Raw genomic sequence first — 19,204 nt, forward strand, 5'->3', positions numbered from 1 at the left:
GATACTCAGGAACAAAGGCTCTTGGTTTTGTTGTATTACTTAATGTAAAGAAGTGAAAATCATTCCAATTTTTAATATAGTGTATTTACTTGAACCAAAGAATTCCCTTTTTCCTTTTAATTGGTAAACATCAATGAATACAAGGCTGACAAGTTAGCTGACAGAAAAGAAATGAATACAATGAAAAAATTCTCAACATAAGGTTAGTTGTATAACCATCCTTATTTTTTCTTTAGAATACAAATATTCCTTTCAAGTACTATATAAACCAAAATATAAAATAATCTTAAAGATACCATTGTAAATACTCTAGCTATCTAAATCACTTAAATACCAAAATAACATACTTTAAAAATAAAAAAGGCAGTGCATTAAGTTTATGCTGTTTTATTTCACATATTTTGAGGTAGGTAATTAGTAACTGAGGGAGGAGAAGCAACGTAAGCAACTGGTCCAGTATTCATAGCTCCATGAACAGGAGAAGAAACACCATATGGTGTACGAATTGGATGCCAGGGAGGAACATAGGGATAATCTGGCAGAACTGGAATGCAGGAATCAAAACCCGACAAAGGTGAAGGTGCATATGGATCTGAAACCACTGGATAGTAGACTGTTCCAGCAGGAACGGGCACAGGGTCACCATTTGGAAAAGTACCTGAAATAATGCACATAGCACAGTTTATATACACTGATTCATTGAAACACCAACATAGATATTCTGATAGATGAGGATAAAAATTTCGCACTAGATATAGAAATGATCACAGTAATAGTGGCAGGCCATTGAAAATATAAACATAGCCTGATTAAAATATGCTACTAAATATTAATATATCAAATGTATTCACCAAGAGATATATTCCCAGGATCATTTAGTTACCAACAGACAAACTAGATAAATATCCTCTAGCATTCCTCTAGGTATTCACATAAAAGTTAACCACAACCAATGTGTACAATGTTTTCCAGTATAATATACCAAAGAAATATTTTGAATAACCAATCAATCAAAAACTGAATCAGGGGCTGGAGAGAGAGGTCAATGGACTACACAACAGCAGTATCTACAGGAGACCAAGATTTAGACCTCCAGTACTACATGATCATCTGAGCAATGCAGAAAGCAGCTACCAAGCTTAGATATGGGAACAGTCCCCAAGTACCACTGGATGTGGCTTCACCAAATTGCCCCCAAATTCAGGTGCCTATATTTAAGATTCTCAGGAACATTCTAAGCAAACACAAGTATTCTCTCCTGAATGACATTAAGATCTAAGAATAATTTTAATTTTACAGCTATTTCATTATTAAGAGTTGGTTTGAAGGGCTAGGTGTTTTCCTTGCATGTGGATGGCCCAGTTCAATGTCCACCACCCTGAATACCGTGAGCACTACAAAAGTGCTTCCTAAGCATAGAGCCAGGAGTGAGCCCTGAGCATCGCTCAGTGTGGCCTGAAAAACACACACATTGGGTTTGAGGGACCAGGATGACAGACATTACAGTGGGTAGGGACTTTCCACAGCAACTGACCAGTCAGCCCAGGTTCGGTCACTGGTACCCAATATGGTCCCCCAAGCTCACCAAGAGTGATGCCTTAGCACAGAGCCAGTAATAAGTCCTATGCACCACTGGGTGTCACCCCATAATACAACAAGAGTAAGTTTAAGTGTAAAAATATGCTGCTTTGTGACCTTACTACTGTGTTGCTATAAGGGAATAATTCCTAATTATCTGGAATAACTGAGACGGTTCATTTGGTGGAGCTGCCACTACTTTCAGGGTTTATAATAATTTAAAAGCTCTATAAAAGATACCTTGTAGAGAAAACAATAAAGTTGATCATTTATTACAGTGAATCACCTAGCACCACACCACTTTAAGATTCTGTAATGTTAATAATCCCAATCTATTAATATATTACATCACCTGGCACCACAACACTTTAAGATAATGTAGTGCTGATAATTATAATCTCAAATCCATTAAGTCTTTTAAAGTGAAAGGGAGAAGAAAATTTTCTTTCATAATATGAGTCAAAAAGTAAAAGTATGTCTTTGTACATCTCTTATGAACCAGGATAGATTGCTGTGCAAATGATATATAGTAGTGGTTTTCAAAATTTTCACATCTGCAAACCCAGGTCTAAGAACCATAACTGAAACTACTGTCTAGACTCTAGAGTATATTCACAAAACTAGGTAATACAACATATGTACATACCTAGCCTAATTTTCCTAGGTTACAAACCTCTGGAGTATGTTACTGAATAATATAACATTTGAATTTCAACAAAGTGGTATTTGTAAAATAGAACATATCTAGACATTAAAGTTAAAGGAACACAGGAAGAATAGAATGGACAAATTTTAAAAATGATAACACCTGTATGCTTACTTACTTACCTCCCAAACTGGAAGTTTCTTTGAGTGAGTCGGTGAGTGATGAGTCAACATGAACACCTAGAATGAAGATTTCCAAACTCATCTGATTGAACAGCCCTCAACTTTTCAGAAAAAAATTTACTCAAAAACCCCAGGAAATTGACCTTCATTAAAGCCAGTGTACTGAAAGTGCCCCCAAACTGCCTGTGTTGGTACTAATATCCCCTATATGATTCCAGTGCTACCAGGAGGTGGGATGATTACACCTACTTTTGGAAAGACTGGCCTTGAACATAACTGCAGCTAGGCTTTTACACTACTATACACCAACACTATATTTATAAAAATTTTTCTTAAGAAATTAATCTTATTGAAACTTTTTTGTACATGATATTTATAAAATATTCTTTAATAAATTAAACCTAACTGACTCTACTTGGAGGGGGCCACAACCAGCAGTGCACAGGATTTATTCCTGGTTCTGCACTAAGGAAGCACTTCTGGTGAGCACAGGGGACAGGTGTTAAACCTGCTGTTTTATCAGTCCAGCCTCTGTAATTATTTGACTTTATACACTTTTAAATTTTAAATTGCACCACATTGTCCCTCAGCACCCCTAGGAGAAGTAGTTGAGGACAGAGTCCAGATAGTCTTCTGGCTAATGAACTTTAAAATAAATTAGAGATGCATAAAAACATCATTATACTCTAACTTTTTTTACTTTTGAATTTTACTTTTTAGAAACGTATTTGTTCAGAGCAAAAACAGAGCTTAAGAGTTACTGACCATTTGCTGATGCTTCTTCTGCCTGTGTGCAATCCTGTTTCTCCATCTCACTATCCAATGGAGGAACAGAATTATCTACTGGAGGTGGGTCAGTATAGATTAGATAATTCTCCACATGAAGCTGCTGCTGTTGCATCTGTGGCACATAAACCATGGACTGCCAGTAGTTGTGGTGACAGAACTTGGATAAGAAAAGGGAAAAACAGTATTATACTTATTCTTAAAGTAGTACAGAATCTCACTAAAGTAAGTTGGGCCATAATTTTCCATGAGATAACAGTCAACCACATCAAGCCAAGTATCTTCTGCACTCTACTATTGTTCTGGCTCTGCATTTTACTTCTGAACCTAGGAATTCTTTTAGGAAAGTATGCTAAAGATACTATGATACAATGATCTGTCTATCAAGGTTAATTTTTTATTTTATTGAAACAATTGTGGTCTACAGAGTCCTTCATAGTTGCATTTCAGATATACAGTGAGTCAGGGCCCTATCCACCACCAGTGTCAACTTACCTCCACCAATAGACCCAAAGTGCATCTTATCCCAACACCCTGTGCCCCCTAGCCTGCCAGTATCACAGGCCCGTTGGAGTTTAGATTGTTAACCTTATCAAGGTTAATTTTATACCATCATTTCATAAAGCAAAAATCATTGAACCAAATATTCAACAATATAGAACTAGATGAATTTTATCTGTAATTTAATATTATGCAGATGACAAAAACCATGCTGTCAAATGGACAGGAACTGACTCAAGTTATTTAAAAACAAATGTATAATGTGTAAGGCCTTGATTTGATCCTGTTACCACAAATATGTGAGATTTGGGGTGAGGGATAAGACCATTTTTAAAATCCATGCTGAAAAATATTTTTAAATATTATCACAGTATTAAAAGTTTATAGATTACATATAGCAAAGTCCAGGGACCAAAGAGACAGTATAGTGGGGAAGGCACTTACTTCACATGTGGCTGACCCTGTTTTGGATCCCTGGCACTCAATATGCTCCCCTGAGATTCACTGGGAGTACTACTTAAGCAAAGAGTAAGAGTATGCCCTGAGCATATAGTTGAGTGTGGCCCTAAAACAATATATGGCAAATTCCATCATTTGGTATAAAAAAGTGTCTGTATGATAAGGAAGTGTCAACACATTAACACTGATTGAATAATCTGACTTGATTCAATCTGATTGAATAAACTGACTTAAGTATGACTTAGTATTTTCCCACTGTATACTTTAACACCAACACATACTTAAAAATCAACTGCATTTTTTGTTCCTTGTGATGTAAAATGCAGGACTATTTGAAAAGGCCTCATCTTTAGAAAAACGGGCAATTATTACCATGGTGTAAAATGCAGGAGTACATTTAAAAATACCTCAACATTTATGCATGTGACCATACTAAACTAATATAATTGAGAGGGGCAAGTAGCTTATTTCTTCAACTTACGAAATCATACTTAGGAACTTACGTCTCAAAGAACAATTAAGACATGTGTTGCCTGGGTATATGGTATCCAAGCACATGATGCCTGCTTCTTCCCTCCTGAGACGTGTACTTCCATGCTTTCATACTTTAACTCCGTATGTATTCTGAGGCTCTCTCCGCACTCTCTTGAGCATGCTACTTTCTTTCTTATCCTCTCCCTCCCCTTCCTCAGAATTTCTAAATAAAACCTGCTTTTACTTTACAACTCATTTCCACCTGAATTTATTTTCTTTTTTCTTTTTTTATATTTAACCAACTTTATTACATACATGATTGTATTTGGGTTTCAGTCATGTAGAGAACACCACCCATCACCAGTGCAACATTCCCATCACCAATATCCCAAATGAGGGAAACACAATGGACCTGGAAGATCTGGGTGAGATCTAGGACATCTAAAGAACAGTCCCAGAGTGTTAGATCTCCCAGTGGGTGGCAGAAGTAGTTAGAAAGCAAGCAACAACAACAAATAAAAGCAAGCAAGCAACATATTTCCTTCTTGTAGCTGCTGCTTCTCTACTCCTATTTCACACAAGTAACCTGGTTTACCCATTGACATCATTAACTTGGTGAGCCAGGCAGGAGGGTTGCAGTGAAGACCCACCTTGAAAAGGAAAAAGGTAATGGTGAAAATCCTTTAAAAATTTCTAGGTAGAGGTCTGGAATAACATCTGTGAATGTCTGGTCTCTATTAGGGGCACTCCTCTCTGTGCCACCAACAAGAGTGGGAGGGGCACAAGGCAGAAGAACCACTAGTGGAAGAATTTTAAAATTGGGGGGGGGAACTATGGCATAAAATCAAACCCATAAAGAACACTTTTGGTAAGGTGTTCTGTAAAAGGCCAGAGATCACTAGGAGGTAATTAAGATGTTAATGAGACCAGCACAGTCTCAGGTCTAAGCAGAATTAAATTGGCAAAAAAGGGGGATGGGGAACAAGTCAGAATACACCAGCAAGTTATCAAGGCAAACACTTTTTTTCCTCCTGATCCAGAAGCAAGGTCTTATCCATGGCTCTTTAGGGTCAGCCAGCACAGCTGTGTTCTTGTCTAAGGCCAGGTCAAACACCCAGGGACGATTAGGGTGCAGTGCAGAGGTCATGGATGTAGACAGACAATCAATCCAATGACTCCCAATTCCTCTTAAATGGGGATGAGGTTAAATGATGGCAGTAGGTTCAGTAATAACAGGTACTGGTTAAAAGTACTCTACAAGTCTCCGGGAGACCATAGAGTCAAGGCCAGCTCAAGGAAGAAATGGACATCATCTCTGCTATGGAAAATGAGGAATGTAAAGATCTACAACTGACCACAGCTGGAGCCCTGCTCTCAGTGACAAGAAAAGTACTGGAGATAGGATCTCTCCAAACCCAGGAGAGATGGGATGGAATCCTTCCTGCTGGGACACTTCTACAGAAGAGAGAACTCACCTCTAGCTCATCATTCTGACCTAATCTTTGAATTGACCAAGTCTGGGTAACTCTGAAGTGAGAGGTAAAAATATTAATGCCTTTTGGGAACTGGGGTAAAGCACAGCAGATAGGATGTTTGCCTTGTATGTGGCTGACCTGGGTTCTACCCATGGCATCCCATATGGGCCCTTGAGTCTGTCAGGAGTGATTTCTGATTGCAGTCAGGAGTAACCACTGAGTACCACTGGGTGTGGCCCAAAATGGAAAAAAATAGTGCTTTCTGAATCAACTGCTCTGTACTTAGCCAATTCCCAGTAAATAATGGGATATCCAAAATGGCAAGTTATCTGGTCTTGCTGTAATTATATTTTAAAAAAGCCAGGTTTATTAAACATTCTGGCAAAATTAATGTGAAGATAGAGAGAAAACAATGTTTCTGTAACTTGCCTATTTTGTACAAATCAGATTCTAGTTTTACAAAGAACTGAACAAAATATATTCTAACAGGCTTGATTTTTACCTTAAAAGAAGAAAACAGGTTTACTGATTACAGCATCCTAGTTCAAAAAGAAACTCAAAGTTGCACATTCTGTCACTGGTCGAACCAGGATAGTGGAAGCCAAGCTTTACCAGGGAGAACTTCAGATAAAAGGCAGAAAAGCTCTTTCTTGAGCCTGTTATATAGGTTGAAGGACTAACTTCCAAGGTAACATCTGCACTGATTATAAATATGCTTCTGAAGTCCTACATGCATATGCTGTGCTTTATGAGCCACTAATAGACCTAGTAGAACTAGTGGGCCTCCTCTTCTGTCACCACATATCCAGCATTGAAGGACTTATCCACAGAACTGGCAGCTTTACTTCACACAGATGCCTAAATATTCAATGACAAAATCAGTGCCATCTATGGCAAGCAGTGACAAGACTCTGAAAGAGAAGAAGACAACCTACTCCTATGAACCCATGAGGACTTAAAACTTCTTTTGAAAACAAAAAAAGGAATGCCCCTCATCTAACAGGAATGCATAATGTCTCTAAGACTGCTCCTACTAACAATGATCAATATACAGCCAACAGAGACCCATTCCTTACAATGGGTCCACCTGTATGTAAAAGAAAGAAATCAAAGTGCATATTGGGTATGTTGGTTTATGTCCCTATGTAGCACCTCAGAGTTGCCTTGTTGGGTGTCCCTATTTCAAGGAACAGACTGGTCCTTAATCTTTATACAAATGATTTATTTCTTTAACCATCTCTATTATCAGATCCAATATAAATGACAATAAGTGAAAGACATGCAGGTCCATAAGAGAATGTTGCTATTTTTTTGTAAGGGTGCTTGTTTTAACTTCTGTGTCACCATACCAAAGTGTCTTCTAAAACAGCAAACCACTCTGCCCTCCCAAGGGCAGAGAGAAGACATTTTAATTTTACTCTTCCAGTTAAGATAATGTTCCATTCTTTCTTTAGTTTCAGACTGAAAACTCCAACAATCCAATTAATTTACTGCCTGGGCACCAATTAAAACTAAGGTAGCAAGAGAGATTTCACCCCTTATGCAGGGAAGGCCTACAGTCCTTTTGTCAAAGAGAAGAAGCTCTGACCTCTGCCCACATTCCCCTTATAAGATTTTTAAGGTGGTCAAATCTCTAGGGAGGAATATGAGGTAGGCAGGCAGGTATGAAAGCACCCCTCTCCATGGGAATGCATTCCTGGGATGTAATAAAAGTACTTGGGATACAATAACACCAAGAATTTGAAGGAGGTACTCCTTTTAAGATAAGACCTTTACCTGGCACACTCTAGGCCCAGAGAAGACTGGACTCCCTACCTAGAGTAGCTGCAGCAGGAACAAAGTAAGTAAAAGTCCATCATAGAAAATCTTCAACCAATCCAACCTTCCCATTGACAACCACCCTAAAAACTGGACTCGTAGGTAGAAAAGCACCACAAAACGCAGATTGGGAAACTGTAAGGACTCTTACACAGAACAAAGGAGGTATGGACATATGTTTGTTATCCCCATTCCCCATTCTTCCTGTGGTCTTACCTGATGTTAAGACCAGCCCATTTCTGGGAGGGATCTTTGGTAAATAAAAAAAACGATTGTCTCAGGGGCAGGAAGGGATTCAGAAGGATTCAGCAGGAGATGGAGGAAGAAGCAGCAGGAGACATGGCAGAAAGAGGTTGAGATGACAGGGCATCTGAAGAGAGCATGCTCAAATAGGTTTAAGATTATAGGCCAAACATCTTGGCCAGGGCCTTGAATAAAGCTCCATATCTCCTGAAACCTGACTGTGGATCATTTCCTCGCGGCTATCCTGAACCCTCAGACCTGCCGGCTGGAGGGAGTTGCAGGCATGTGGCTCAGGCTGGAGGAGAAAGGCCATCCTCCATCCAACTCACCATCATCCAGCCCCATCCAGGACTCAATAATTAATCTGTTATTCTACAATGTTGACTGGACACATGGTACCCGAGCACTTGTCATCCTCATCTCCCTTCTTGAGATGTGTACTTTCATACTTTGATAGTATGTGTACTGGGGCTTTTTTATGCCCTTGAAGAACCCCACATTCTCTCTTGAGTGCATTACTCTTTTTCCTATACCTTCTCTCCCCTTTCTCAGAATATGAAAATAAAACCTGTTTTTACTTCAAAAATTTTAGTCCATACCTTTACTTGGGGGGGGGGCAAACCTGGCAATGCTCAGGGGTTATTCAGATCTGTGCACTGGGGAATATATGGAATTCAGGGAACTGAACTCAGGTCACCCAAATGCAAGGCAAGTGCCCTATCCTTCCAACCTTAAGTTTACGACTCTTAATTAAAAATATGTCAGGGAAGATGGTTTTCTAGAAATAGCATATCCACTTATTTTAGGGAAATTGGTGCCTAGGAATATGACTAATTGGAGCCTTACTCAGGAAACTACATAATTTACTATCAGCTGTTAAATTTTAAATTGTCTCATTATTTTTCTAGATATATGCCATCAGTCAACTGTATTTCAAAGGAAAATAATCCCAAGTAAAGTAAAAAAATTCCTAACTACAAATGGAGACAGCTTTTAGTGATTTTTGTATGTACTCCCTTCAACAACTTGCAAATTGGTGAAAACAAATTAGGCAAATATGTACAAACACAAATGCTTTAAAAGTCATAAAAATCTAAATGTCTGGGCCCGGAGAGACAGCACAGCGGTGTTTGCCTTGCAAGCAGCCGATCCAGGACCTAAGGTGGTTGGTTCGAATCCTGGTGTCCCATAGGGTCCCCCGTGCCTGCCAGGAGCTATTTCTGAGCAGACAGCCAGGAGGAACCCCTGAGCACCGCCGGGTGTGGCCCAAAAACCAAAAAAAAAAAAAAAAATCTAAATGTCTTTCGATTTGTCTAATTATTTTTCATACAAAATGCAGAAATAAATCTAACAGAAAATTGCAGTAAGGGGTTGGAATTTGTGTTAAATACTAAAGCTAATATATGTGAAATCTGTGCTGGCTAGAACTCAACACAGTTAAATGCTATTTTATATAAGCACTGGGAGGCAAAAGTAAAAAATTGACCTATATTATCTTGATAGAGACCTTAGAAAGAAAACTTCAGTGTCAGGTGTTCTTGGTTTTTAAACTATGACCTATTAAAATAGTAACATTTTTTTAAATCTAGAATTTGTCAAAGCGATGTTAATGACTCACCTGCAATCCCAGATTGAAATAGTACTGCAAAACTTTTGTATCTAAAATTAAAAATGTTAAATTTAGTTAACTGAATGAAAATAGCAATCAGAACTACCATTTATAATTTTTTCTCTTTTAGCGTTTTTTTTGGAAAATATAATATATAATCTTTCCACATCAATACCGCCTTCAATTCTACCTCACAGCTAAGGACTCCTTTCTACCACTACAGACAAAGGCAATTAGCCAATAAGGCTTAGTCACCAAATTCCATATGCATTTTATTTCTACTTTAATTTTAGACAGGTACAGAAATGCCATCCTACTAACATTCAGAAAAAAAGACACATTTTTGCTTGTCTCAAAATAAAATTTTACTGGAGCTGAAGTGACCAGGTAGGGCATCTGCCTCACACACAGCGCACCCGGGTTCAATCCCTACCACCCCATATGATTCCTGAGCCGGGTGTGGCTTCCAAACAAAATATAACAAGAAATAAAACAAATGAAAATTAAAAATTGAACTTTAATACAAGTTTACTACATATGTAAACATGTTAAATCTCAGTTAATGAAGCTACCACATACTTCACAAAGTAATAATGCTAAGCTTAGTGTAGCCTCTGAGATAACTACCACTGTATGCAACAAGTTAACATGTTTTTAATATTATGAATTCATTACCATTAGAACTCAAAAAAGAAGGCAATTAGATAAAGTTTAACTAAGTTATATCTAAGATAACAAAGTTTCAGGTGTTATAGTGATTAATTAAAATAGTTCACAACAAATAAATTAGATGTATGAGGGAAGAAACCATTTTAAGCATTCTAATTATATCTCTAAATGTGTACTATTGATACATCTGTGGTCTATGTTTATTTTTAAAAGGTACATGATTTCCAATGACAAATGAAATTTCAGAAAACAACTGTTTACATTGGAGAATCATCTAATCTTTAGTGACTAGACCAGGAATAGAGACCAATCACAAACAGAAAACAAAATCCCTAGTGGACTAGGGAATTAATTCTAGAGGCTCGAGTGAGCTCTGAGGTTCAATCCCCAGCACAAGTCACTCACAGCACTGTATAGTCCATAGAGCACCATTGAGTTTAGCCCTGATGTTGTGCAGTATCACTCAGGCCCTAAGCAGTATTGCATCACCAAGCTCAATCAGTGAACTGTTAGAACTACAAGCCAGGCCAAGTAGAGCCAGGACCAACCACTGAGTCTCCTAAGCACTATTGGGAGCATCCCATGGGCCCTAAAAAGAATTGTAGACAAAAGTTTTCTTAAGTGAAAAGTCTTGGACCAGAGAGCTTCAATAGTGAATTTTCTACTTTCACAGAGCTAGCACATAATACAGACTATCACAAATATTCTTTCAAAAAATTCAAGAGGCAGTGGAAAACTCTTCAAAGCACTTTAAGAAGTTAGTATTACTGTGATCCCAAAACTAAAAAACAGCAGCACAAAAAAGAGAAAATCATAGCCTACTATCTGTGATGAAATCACTTTATATTAGTAAGAATAGCCTGTCAAAAAGACTGATCTTTGGGGCCTGACCAACAGTACAGCAGGTAGGTTACTTGCTTGCATGCAGCCCACCTGGGTGCAATTGGCATTCTACATGATTCCCTGATCTTGGCAGAATGATTCCAGAGTGCAGAGCTTTGAGTACTGCCAGGTGTGGCACAGAAAACAAAACAAAGCAAAACAAAACAAAACAAAAAGTGTCTACCATAGCCATGGAAAAAAAGTTTTTGTAGCCTATTGTGGAAATGTTAGCAGAGGCAGCTCTATGGAAAACTAGAGGTTTTGGATAGACGCAGGTCTAGAAGCAAATGTCAATCTAGGAAATAATCCACACACAATACAAGGAAGAGAAACTAATTCAGGAATTTCAACATGTAATTCTTTGGCTCCTAAGAAGTAGCAAGCTCCGTGGAAGTCCGGAAATGCAAGAGAGCATTTTGAAGTCCAGAAATACAAGAGTGTGTTTTCCTGAAAACCTGAGTATTTTTATTTGGAAGGAAGAAACCAGACCCGGAGGTAGGATTAGGTGGTCTAAACACCAATCCAAGGTGCTACCTTCAAAGATGCTTTCAACCAATGAGTAACAAGGCTTATACTGAGTGGCATAGGATCAAAATAACCCCACAATCCAATAAATCCCACAGAAAACTAGTGGGACCTTAAAAAGTAACCACCGCCACCGCCGCCACCGCCACCACCGCCACCGCCACCACCGCCACCACCACCATCACCACCACCACCAGAGGATGAGGAAGATTATACAAAGGTCTAATGTGCATGTTTAATATGCCAGAAGTCTGGGTTCAACGCACAGTACTGCATGGTCCTAAGTACCACAGATATGGCATTCAATTAATAATTTAAATAGTAAGTAAACAAAACATGATCAAGCAATACCATTCTTAGGCATTTATTCAGAAGTCACAAAAATAATTTCAAAGAATATACACACCACTTTACATTTGGAAATTATTTCAAGAATATATATACCATTTCACCAAATTTCAAAGAATATAGACACCATTACAGTGATGCCATTACATTAACTTATTCACAATAGCTAAAACATGGAAACCACCTAAATGCCCATTAAAAGATGTCTAGGTGAAGTGCCAGTGTATAAATGCTCAAATATGACTTAGCTATTAAAAAAGAAAAGTATCAGTGATAGAGAGTAGTAAAATAAAAATACACAAGTGGTCAGACTGCCCCAGGCACCATATTTCTAAACCCCAAGCAGGTAGCTGGGTCTGATGAAGCAGGGTAGCAGCAGATAAATAATACCAAGCAGTCAGGAAAGGATTAAATGCTCTCTCTCTGTCTGAGCCAAAAGCCAGAACTGCTTTCTTGATTCAAACCAACTCCCAATACCAGGAGGGGAAGGTGAAGTAAGATACAAAAGTAAGTATCTAGTGAGCTTTTACATAAAGGAAGAGGTTTAGGGAAAAAAAGAAGTTGGGAAACACTTTTGTTTAGGGCTATTAGCTAGTCTCATCTCACAGGTAGTATATTGGGTAAGGTGTTTTCCTTGCACAAAGGTTGACTCGGGTCTATTCCAGACACCCCTATAATCCCCTGCACCCCACCAGGAGTGATCCTCTAATGCTGAGCCAGGAGTAAGACCTGATAACTGGTCAGTGTGGCCCAAAAATCAAAATTAACTTTAAAAATAGTGCCTTTTGGGACATCGTGGATGGAAATTCATGTAATTATCCTAAGTGAAGTAAGTCAGGAAGGGAACGATAATTATCAGATGCTTTCACTCATTAGTGGTATAAATAAACCAAGCACACTACAATAAAATAATATGACTATCAGAGGGATAAGAGACTAGTGGAAAGAATGGTAGAAAAGATCATTTTGATAGTGTGATTGCATTTGATGGTAGGTGAGGTAAGGTAAGACTATATAGAGACATAAAGATGTATTATGGAAATTATATAGCATTGCAATATCAATGATGAATCAAAAAATTTTTTGTAAAGAGGAAACAGGAAAATTCAAGTTTCATGGATATTTGAACTTTTTCAAAATATGCCAGAAAATACAAAATTAGCATTATTGATGACAATGCTGTTGAACGGAGGTAGGTAATGTCTAGAGAGGAGTAAAGGCATCATGTTTTAGAATAGTGGACAAGGGGAAATTTTTCCACTATTAAAATTGAAAACAAATGAGAAGAGTTAATGTTCTGCATATCATGCAGATAAAAATGAGATATATGTAAGACATTTCATTACTGATACAAAAAATCTGAAATAAAAAATCTGCAGAAAATATCTGGCAAGTAGAGACAATAACTGAAATGTTGAGAACTGTAATGAAGTTTTAAGATACAGGAACATACACTAGAGTTAGAAATCCTGATAGCTACTTTTGGCTGCTGAAAAAAGTAATCACTAGATCCAAGATACAGTAAAATAATCATAGATTGAGCCAGAGAGGTAGTACAGAGGTTAAGGAGTATGTCATGCAAGGGGGTCAACCCTGTTTAAATCCCAGGCAATGCATACAGAGCACCACCCAGCAGTGAGACCTGAACACAGAGGAAGAACAAAGGTCTACGCACCATCAGAGTGAGACACTTACCCAGAAAGATAAACAATTAAGAACTTTCAATTACAATTTTCTATTAAAAAAAATGCTAACCTAAGATTTAAAAATGAAACTAGTTCATAAAGGAAAGGAAAACCTGGCTGAAATTCAAGGGATATCAAACAACAAACTCAGTCAAATATCGATGATCAAACCAATTTTATATACTTTTGATAAAAATTGGAGACAATACATGCTGCTGAGTATCATCTTCAGGGCAAGAGACAGCGTTACAAAGAAAAAAATAGCTGCATGAATCTGATCATTACTGCTTCTTAATTATACAGAGAAAATCTCTGCTTTCAGTTGTTCCTTTACTGGTCCCACATCTGACATCATTATGGTATCAAGCTAATTCCCAATTTATCTCTATACTACTCTCAGGTTTAAACAATCATCCAGATCTTTCAAATCTACTTACCTTGAGGCAAATCACTGCCACTTGGATCACAGGAAAAAGGTGGAAGTGGTGGTGGAAGTGGTGGTGGTAAGTTTGATGTCTCTTCCACTTCAGCAGGGTGAAGAGGTGGAGGTGGAGGTGGTGGTGGAGGTGGAATTGGTGGAGGTGGTGGTGGTGGTGGTAAAGAGGCAGCTTCACCATTAATAGAAGTAGAAAGATAAGGGTAGCATGGTGGAGCAATCACTACAAAGAAACAGAATAAAGTAACAATGGATAGCAATCAATAGTTCATCATCTACTTATTCTGTGTTCCCAGAATGGTCAAACAAATTTTTATGGTTTGATTCAAAAATTAAAACTTGTAATGGTGAATTGTCCACATTCTCTCCAGACATGCCAGTTGAAAACCATAAATTCATTACATGTTATTCTGAGTTAAAGATTACTTAAAAGAAGAAAAAGTACATACATGCCATTCAGGTAAACATTATCCTTAGATTACTACCCAACACATAATCATCTGACATGTTTACTCAAATCACAAGATGCAGAAACTAAGAATTTATACAGTTTACACACTTCAACAAATCTTAATGTTTCAACCTGGAAGCCCTGTATGAATATAGAGAACTCTAAAAGTTATAATTAAAAGAACTAAACTGAAGAGACAATACAGCAGATAATGTGCTTTCCTTGCATGCAGAAGACCTGTTTCAATCCCCAGGATGCCATGTGGTACCCTGAGCACCACCAGTGTGGCCCACACACCAAGTAGTGATTATTGAAGGCATAGCCCTGCACACCATTAAGCCAAATAACAATGATAATAATAATAATAATAACAATAATATAGTAAATTAAATAGAACTCATTTGACTATTTCACTTTTGGCATAATTAAAATGCTTATTACTATTATTTATATATGATAGGAACCAATGCAGTTTTAACCAACAATCCATCTATGTATGAACAATATGCCAAATTAATGCTAAATTTTTACAAGATCGATAGAACCCTTCATATATAATGGAATTATTTAAACCAACTTAGAAATTCAAGTACTAAATTTAACTCCTGTGTGACCTGCATCTATAGGAAGTTTTAGTCTCAAAGTTAAATGTTTATGTTTAGAAATTTAGAGTACTTAATTTAGTATAGGCACAGTCCACATGAATTTATTATTCAGGTAATTTAGCAAGAGAACTATAGGTCAAGAGGTTTTTTTTTTTCTTTTTTGGTTTTTGGTTTTTGTTTTTTGGGTCACACATGACAGTGCTCAGGGGTTACTCCTGGCTCTGTGCTCAGAAGTCGCTCCTGGCAGGTGTGGAGGACCATGTGGAATGCTGGGATTCAAACCATGGTCTGTCCTGTGTTGGCCACATGCAAGGCAAACACCTTACTGCTGTACTATCACTCCGGCCTCCTGTAGGTCAAGTTTTATAAATAATTTATATGGCTTTCATTGACTGAAAAATAGGAACATAAATATAAGCATAAATTCTATGTAAAAACTCAAAAGTGGGCACCAAAATCTGAATCAAGTAATTTTTAAAATGCAGTCAAAAATTTTTGGATTTAGTCATCTATATCAAAATAGTATCTATTTTGGGGATTTAATTTTAGAGTATCTTAAAAGTGTACATAAAATACATTCAATTGTTTAACAAAACTTTTTAATTCCTTTTGAAGTAGCATTCTCATCATATGTTAATGTGTTTTTGGGCCAGCCCTAGTCATGTTCAGAGCTTACTTCAGCTCAGGGATTGGGAAACTATATGGAATGCTAGGAATTGAAAGTGGGTTGGCCTCATGTAAGCAAACACCCTACCTTCTGTACTACTTCTCCAGTCTCTTACATTAAAAAAGAGGGGGCCTGGGCAATAGCATATCAGGTAGGCGTTTGCCTTGCATGAGGCTGACCCTGGTTCAATCTTCGGCAACCTATAAGGTCTCCAAGCCTGCCAAGAGTGACTTTTGAGTACAGAGCCAGGAGTAACCTCTGAGCGCCACCGAGTATAGCCCACCCACAAAAAATGGAGTAAATTCAATAATATTAAAGAGTAGGATCTGACTGTAATCACTGGGAAAAATCAACTACTAGTCACAGAAGTAGCAAAAAAATTGACGGATCTGACAGAATCAAGGGAAGAAGTAATTGGGAAGTAACTTTTGTAAGGGTATAATACACATCTCTTAAAATTTTATAATATCCAAATTGCTCTAAAGATGAATCATCTCATTCACAGACATATTCTATAGATGTATAGATATATTAACAGGTAAAGGTGCAAGGAATGGCTCCAGAACAATGAAAATTGTTCTATACTATTCAAGGAAAACCAATATATGGCATTTTAAATGTATTTTACCCTATCCACAAAGGTGTATCCTGCTTCAAGCTCTCTCACAATAGAACATTAATACACATAGTAAGACCCACTTCTCTAAAATGGTGCTCTTCAAACCCTTGTGTTGGTGTAGAAACAAAAGAAAGGCTGAAAAACACTGCTCTATCACTGGTCTAGTCTACTGGTTAAAATTCAGTATGCAGACCAGTATGTAAGATAGGTACTGGCCCACAGTGTGTCAAAAATACTACTACGGGGCCAGAGTGACAGTATAGAAGGTAGGGTGCTTGCTTTGCACACAACCAACCAGGTTTCAATTCCTGGCACCACATATGGCCCCCAAATGAAGCCAGGAGTCAATCCTGAACAAAGATGGGAATTAAACCCTGGGCCATCCTGGAGTGATCACTGAGAGCAGGAATAAGCCCCAAAGACTGCCGTGTGTGGCCCCAAAATTAAAAAACAAGTTTCCTGTGACCAAAGTGATCATGCAGTGGAGTTGGTAGGGCATTTAGCTTGCATTTAGCTGAGCCAGGTTCTATCTCCAGCTTCCCATATGGTTCTCTTAGCCCACCAAGAGTGATTCCTGAGTGCAGAGCCAGGTGTAGGCCAAAACAAGCAACTAAAAAGAATGTTGCTCTGAAGTCACAGATAGGGCTACGGCTAAGATATAGTGAGACGAAAAACTTCATTCAAGGGTCATGAAATTACTACTAAAAATTCATGAATACAAAAACTCTAAATAACTACAAAACCCAAGCCTAAACTTGTATGACAAGAGTACCTCAGGCAACTTACCCTAAGCCAGGCCCAACTGTCTTTACTTTTTAATATTTCAACATGGAATTTTTTGCAATAATTTTGCTTTTTAAGTAATGAATCAAAATAACATTCATTTTAATTACTGTGGTTCCTTTGACACTACTTTTCTTTATTGTACTGAGGATAAGCAAGTCACTGGTTTCAAATTCTTCCCTAGAAAACATTACAAATTAGATCACAGTCACCTCTCTAATTCTGACGGGTTTTTCTTCACCACTCTCTACTATTTTATCAATTTCTTTGGCTCATTATGAAATAGTTTAGTTTTGCTAGGTGGATACATTCCCGACATGCATTAGTGGTCTGCAGAGATTTTTCTGCTTTTCCCCCTGCTTAAAACATCTTTCTATAAGATCTGAACTTAGAATTAGTATTTTTAGGTGAAATTATTTTTCATGAACTTAAAACTAAGGTAGAATATAGGGAAGATTTTTAAATTTTAAACTCTACCACTGTTTTGTGTGGTGTTAAAAACAGTACATTCTAGAAATCACTGTTTTTCTCGATTTTAGTTTTGACCTACAGGTTTTCCTATCCTGATCAACTTTTATCCCAGTAAGGAATAGTCTCCCTAAAATGAACCCTGATAAGAATTCTAAAGGGCTAAATTTTTCCAAGTACTTCAATCTCTTATGTACCCAGCAGCGTTGGTGGTGTAGTGGTGAGCATAGCTGCCTTCCAATCTCTTATGTACCCAACACATACATCTAATATTAAAGGTAAAATTTCTTCCCTATCTCAGCCATTCCTTATGAATTAGTTGCTGTACTTTACAGTGAATACATATTTGTACTCGAGGAAACCCTCTGTTCGCATGTCCACTAAACAATATTCCCCATGCTTTCATCTTACTGCTACCATATAGATCCTGATAGCATACAGTTCTTGTGACTGGTGGTTTGTACCATACAACAAAAATTCTGGCATTTCTGTGGAGAGCTTTTCATTTAGTTTAAATAGTCTCCATAAGATTTAGTTTTGCTATTTCTATTTCTATAAAAGGTCTCTGATTGAAAACCTATGCCGCATCTTCCACAAAGTTCTGATAATATTATACTCAGTTCAATTTTACAATCCTTTCAAAAATTGGTACAATCAAAACCCCTAAACTCATAGTTAGGATATGGTAAAAAATTGCTTTTGTTTTGGGCCCATACCTGTTGATGCTCAGGGGTTACTCTTGGCTCTGCACTCAGGAATTACTCCTACAGGGCTTGAACATGGGTCAACCCTATGAAAGGCAAATGCCCTATTATCTGTCACTCATGAAATGATCAACTAATTGAAAAGAAAATTCTTGACTTAAGAGGTAAAACCAGTATTCTAATAGACCTCTTAAATTCTAAATCCTATATTCTTTTTTTTTTACTAATGATAAAAGGGAAATGATTCACCATATAGACATGTAATTCACAGAAAACTTTTCAGAATTTCTGTGAAGTGTGAAGCACCTCGACCTTGATTTCTATATATTAAGACAGGTCAAAATTGAGAGTTTATCATATGTTCTCTGAATGTGATTAATAAAGCTAAAAATACAACAAAATTAATTAAAAATAATTTTTTCTAAAGCTCATAGATTTCCAATAACACACACATAAAATCAATCAGTGCTTCTAAATTATTTTCTGTCATGCCTCCCTAGGAAGAAGAAAACATTTTTCATGCCCCCCATGCGACTGTAAATAGTATCTTTATTAAAAAAAACTTTAATCTGCAAAACAAAAAATATATAT

The 19,204-nt window shown here is 37.4% G+C and overlaps 1 protein-coding gene across 1 annotated transcript in view; it reads right to left on the bottom strand.

Moving 5' to 3' along the window:
- Positions 1 to 371: 371 nt before the first annotated feature.
- The window catches only part of ALG13 (ALG13 UDP-N-acetylglucosaminyltransferase subunit), a 115,697-nt gene continuing 96,864 nt past the window's right edge, over positions 372 to 19,204 (bottom strand). Inside the window, 5 exon segments of the mRNA XM_049767651.1 lie at positions 372 to 658; positions 2,407 to 2,463; positions 3,172 to 3,352; positions 9,781 to 9,821; positions 14,318 to 14,539. Of these exon segments, the coding sequence (XP_049623608.1) occupies positions 393 to 658; positions 2,407 to 2,463; positions 3,172 to 3,352; positions 9,781 to 9,821; positions 14,318 to 14,539 (767 nt within the window). The 3' untranslated portion in view covers positions 372 to 392.

Source organism: Suncus etruscus, chromosome X (assembly GCF_024139225.1).
Source record: "Suncus etruscus isolate mSunEtr1 chromosome X, mSunEtr1.pri.cur, whole genome shotgun sequence".
In the NCBI taxonomy this organism is placed as follows: domain Eukaryota; kingdom Metazoa; phylum Chordata; class Mammalia; order Eulipotyphla; family Soricidae; genus Suncus; species Suncus etruscus.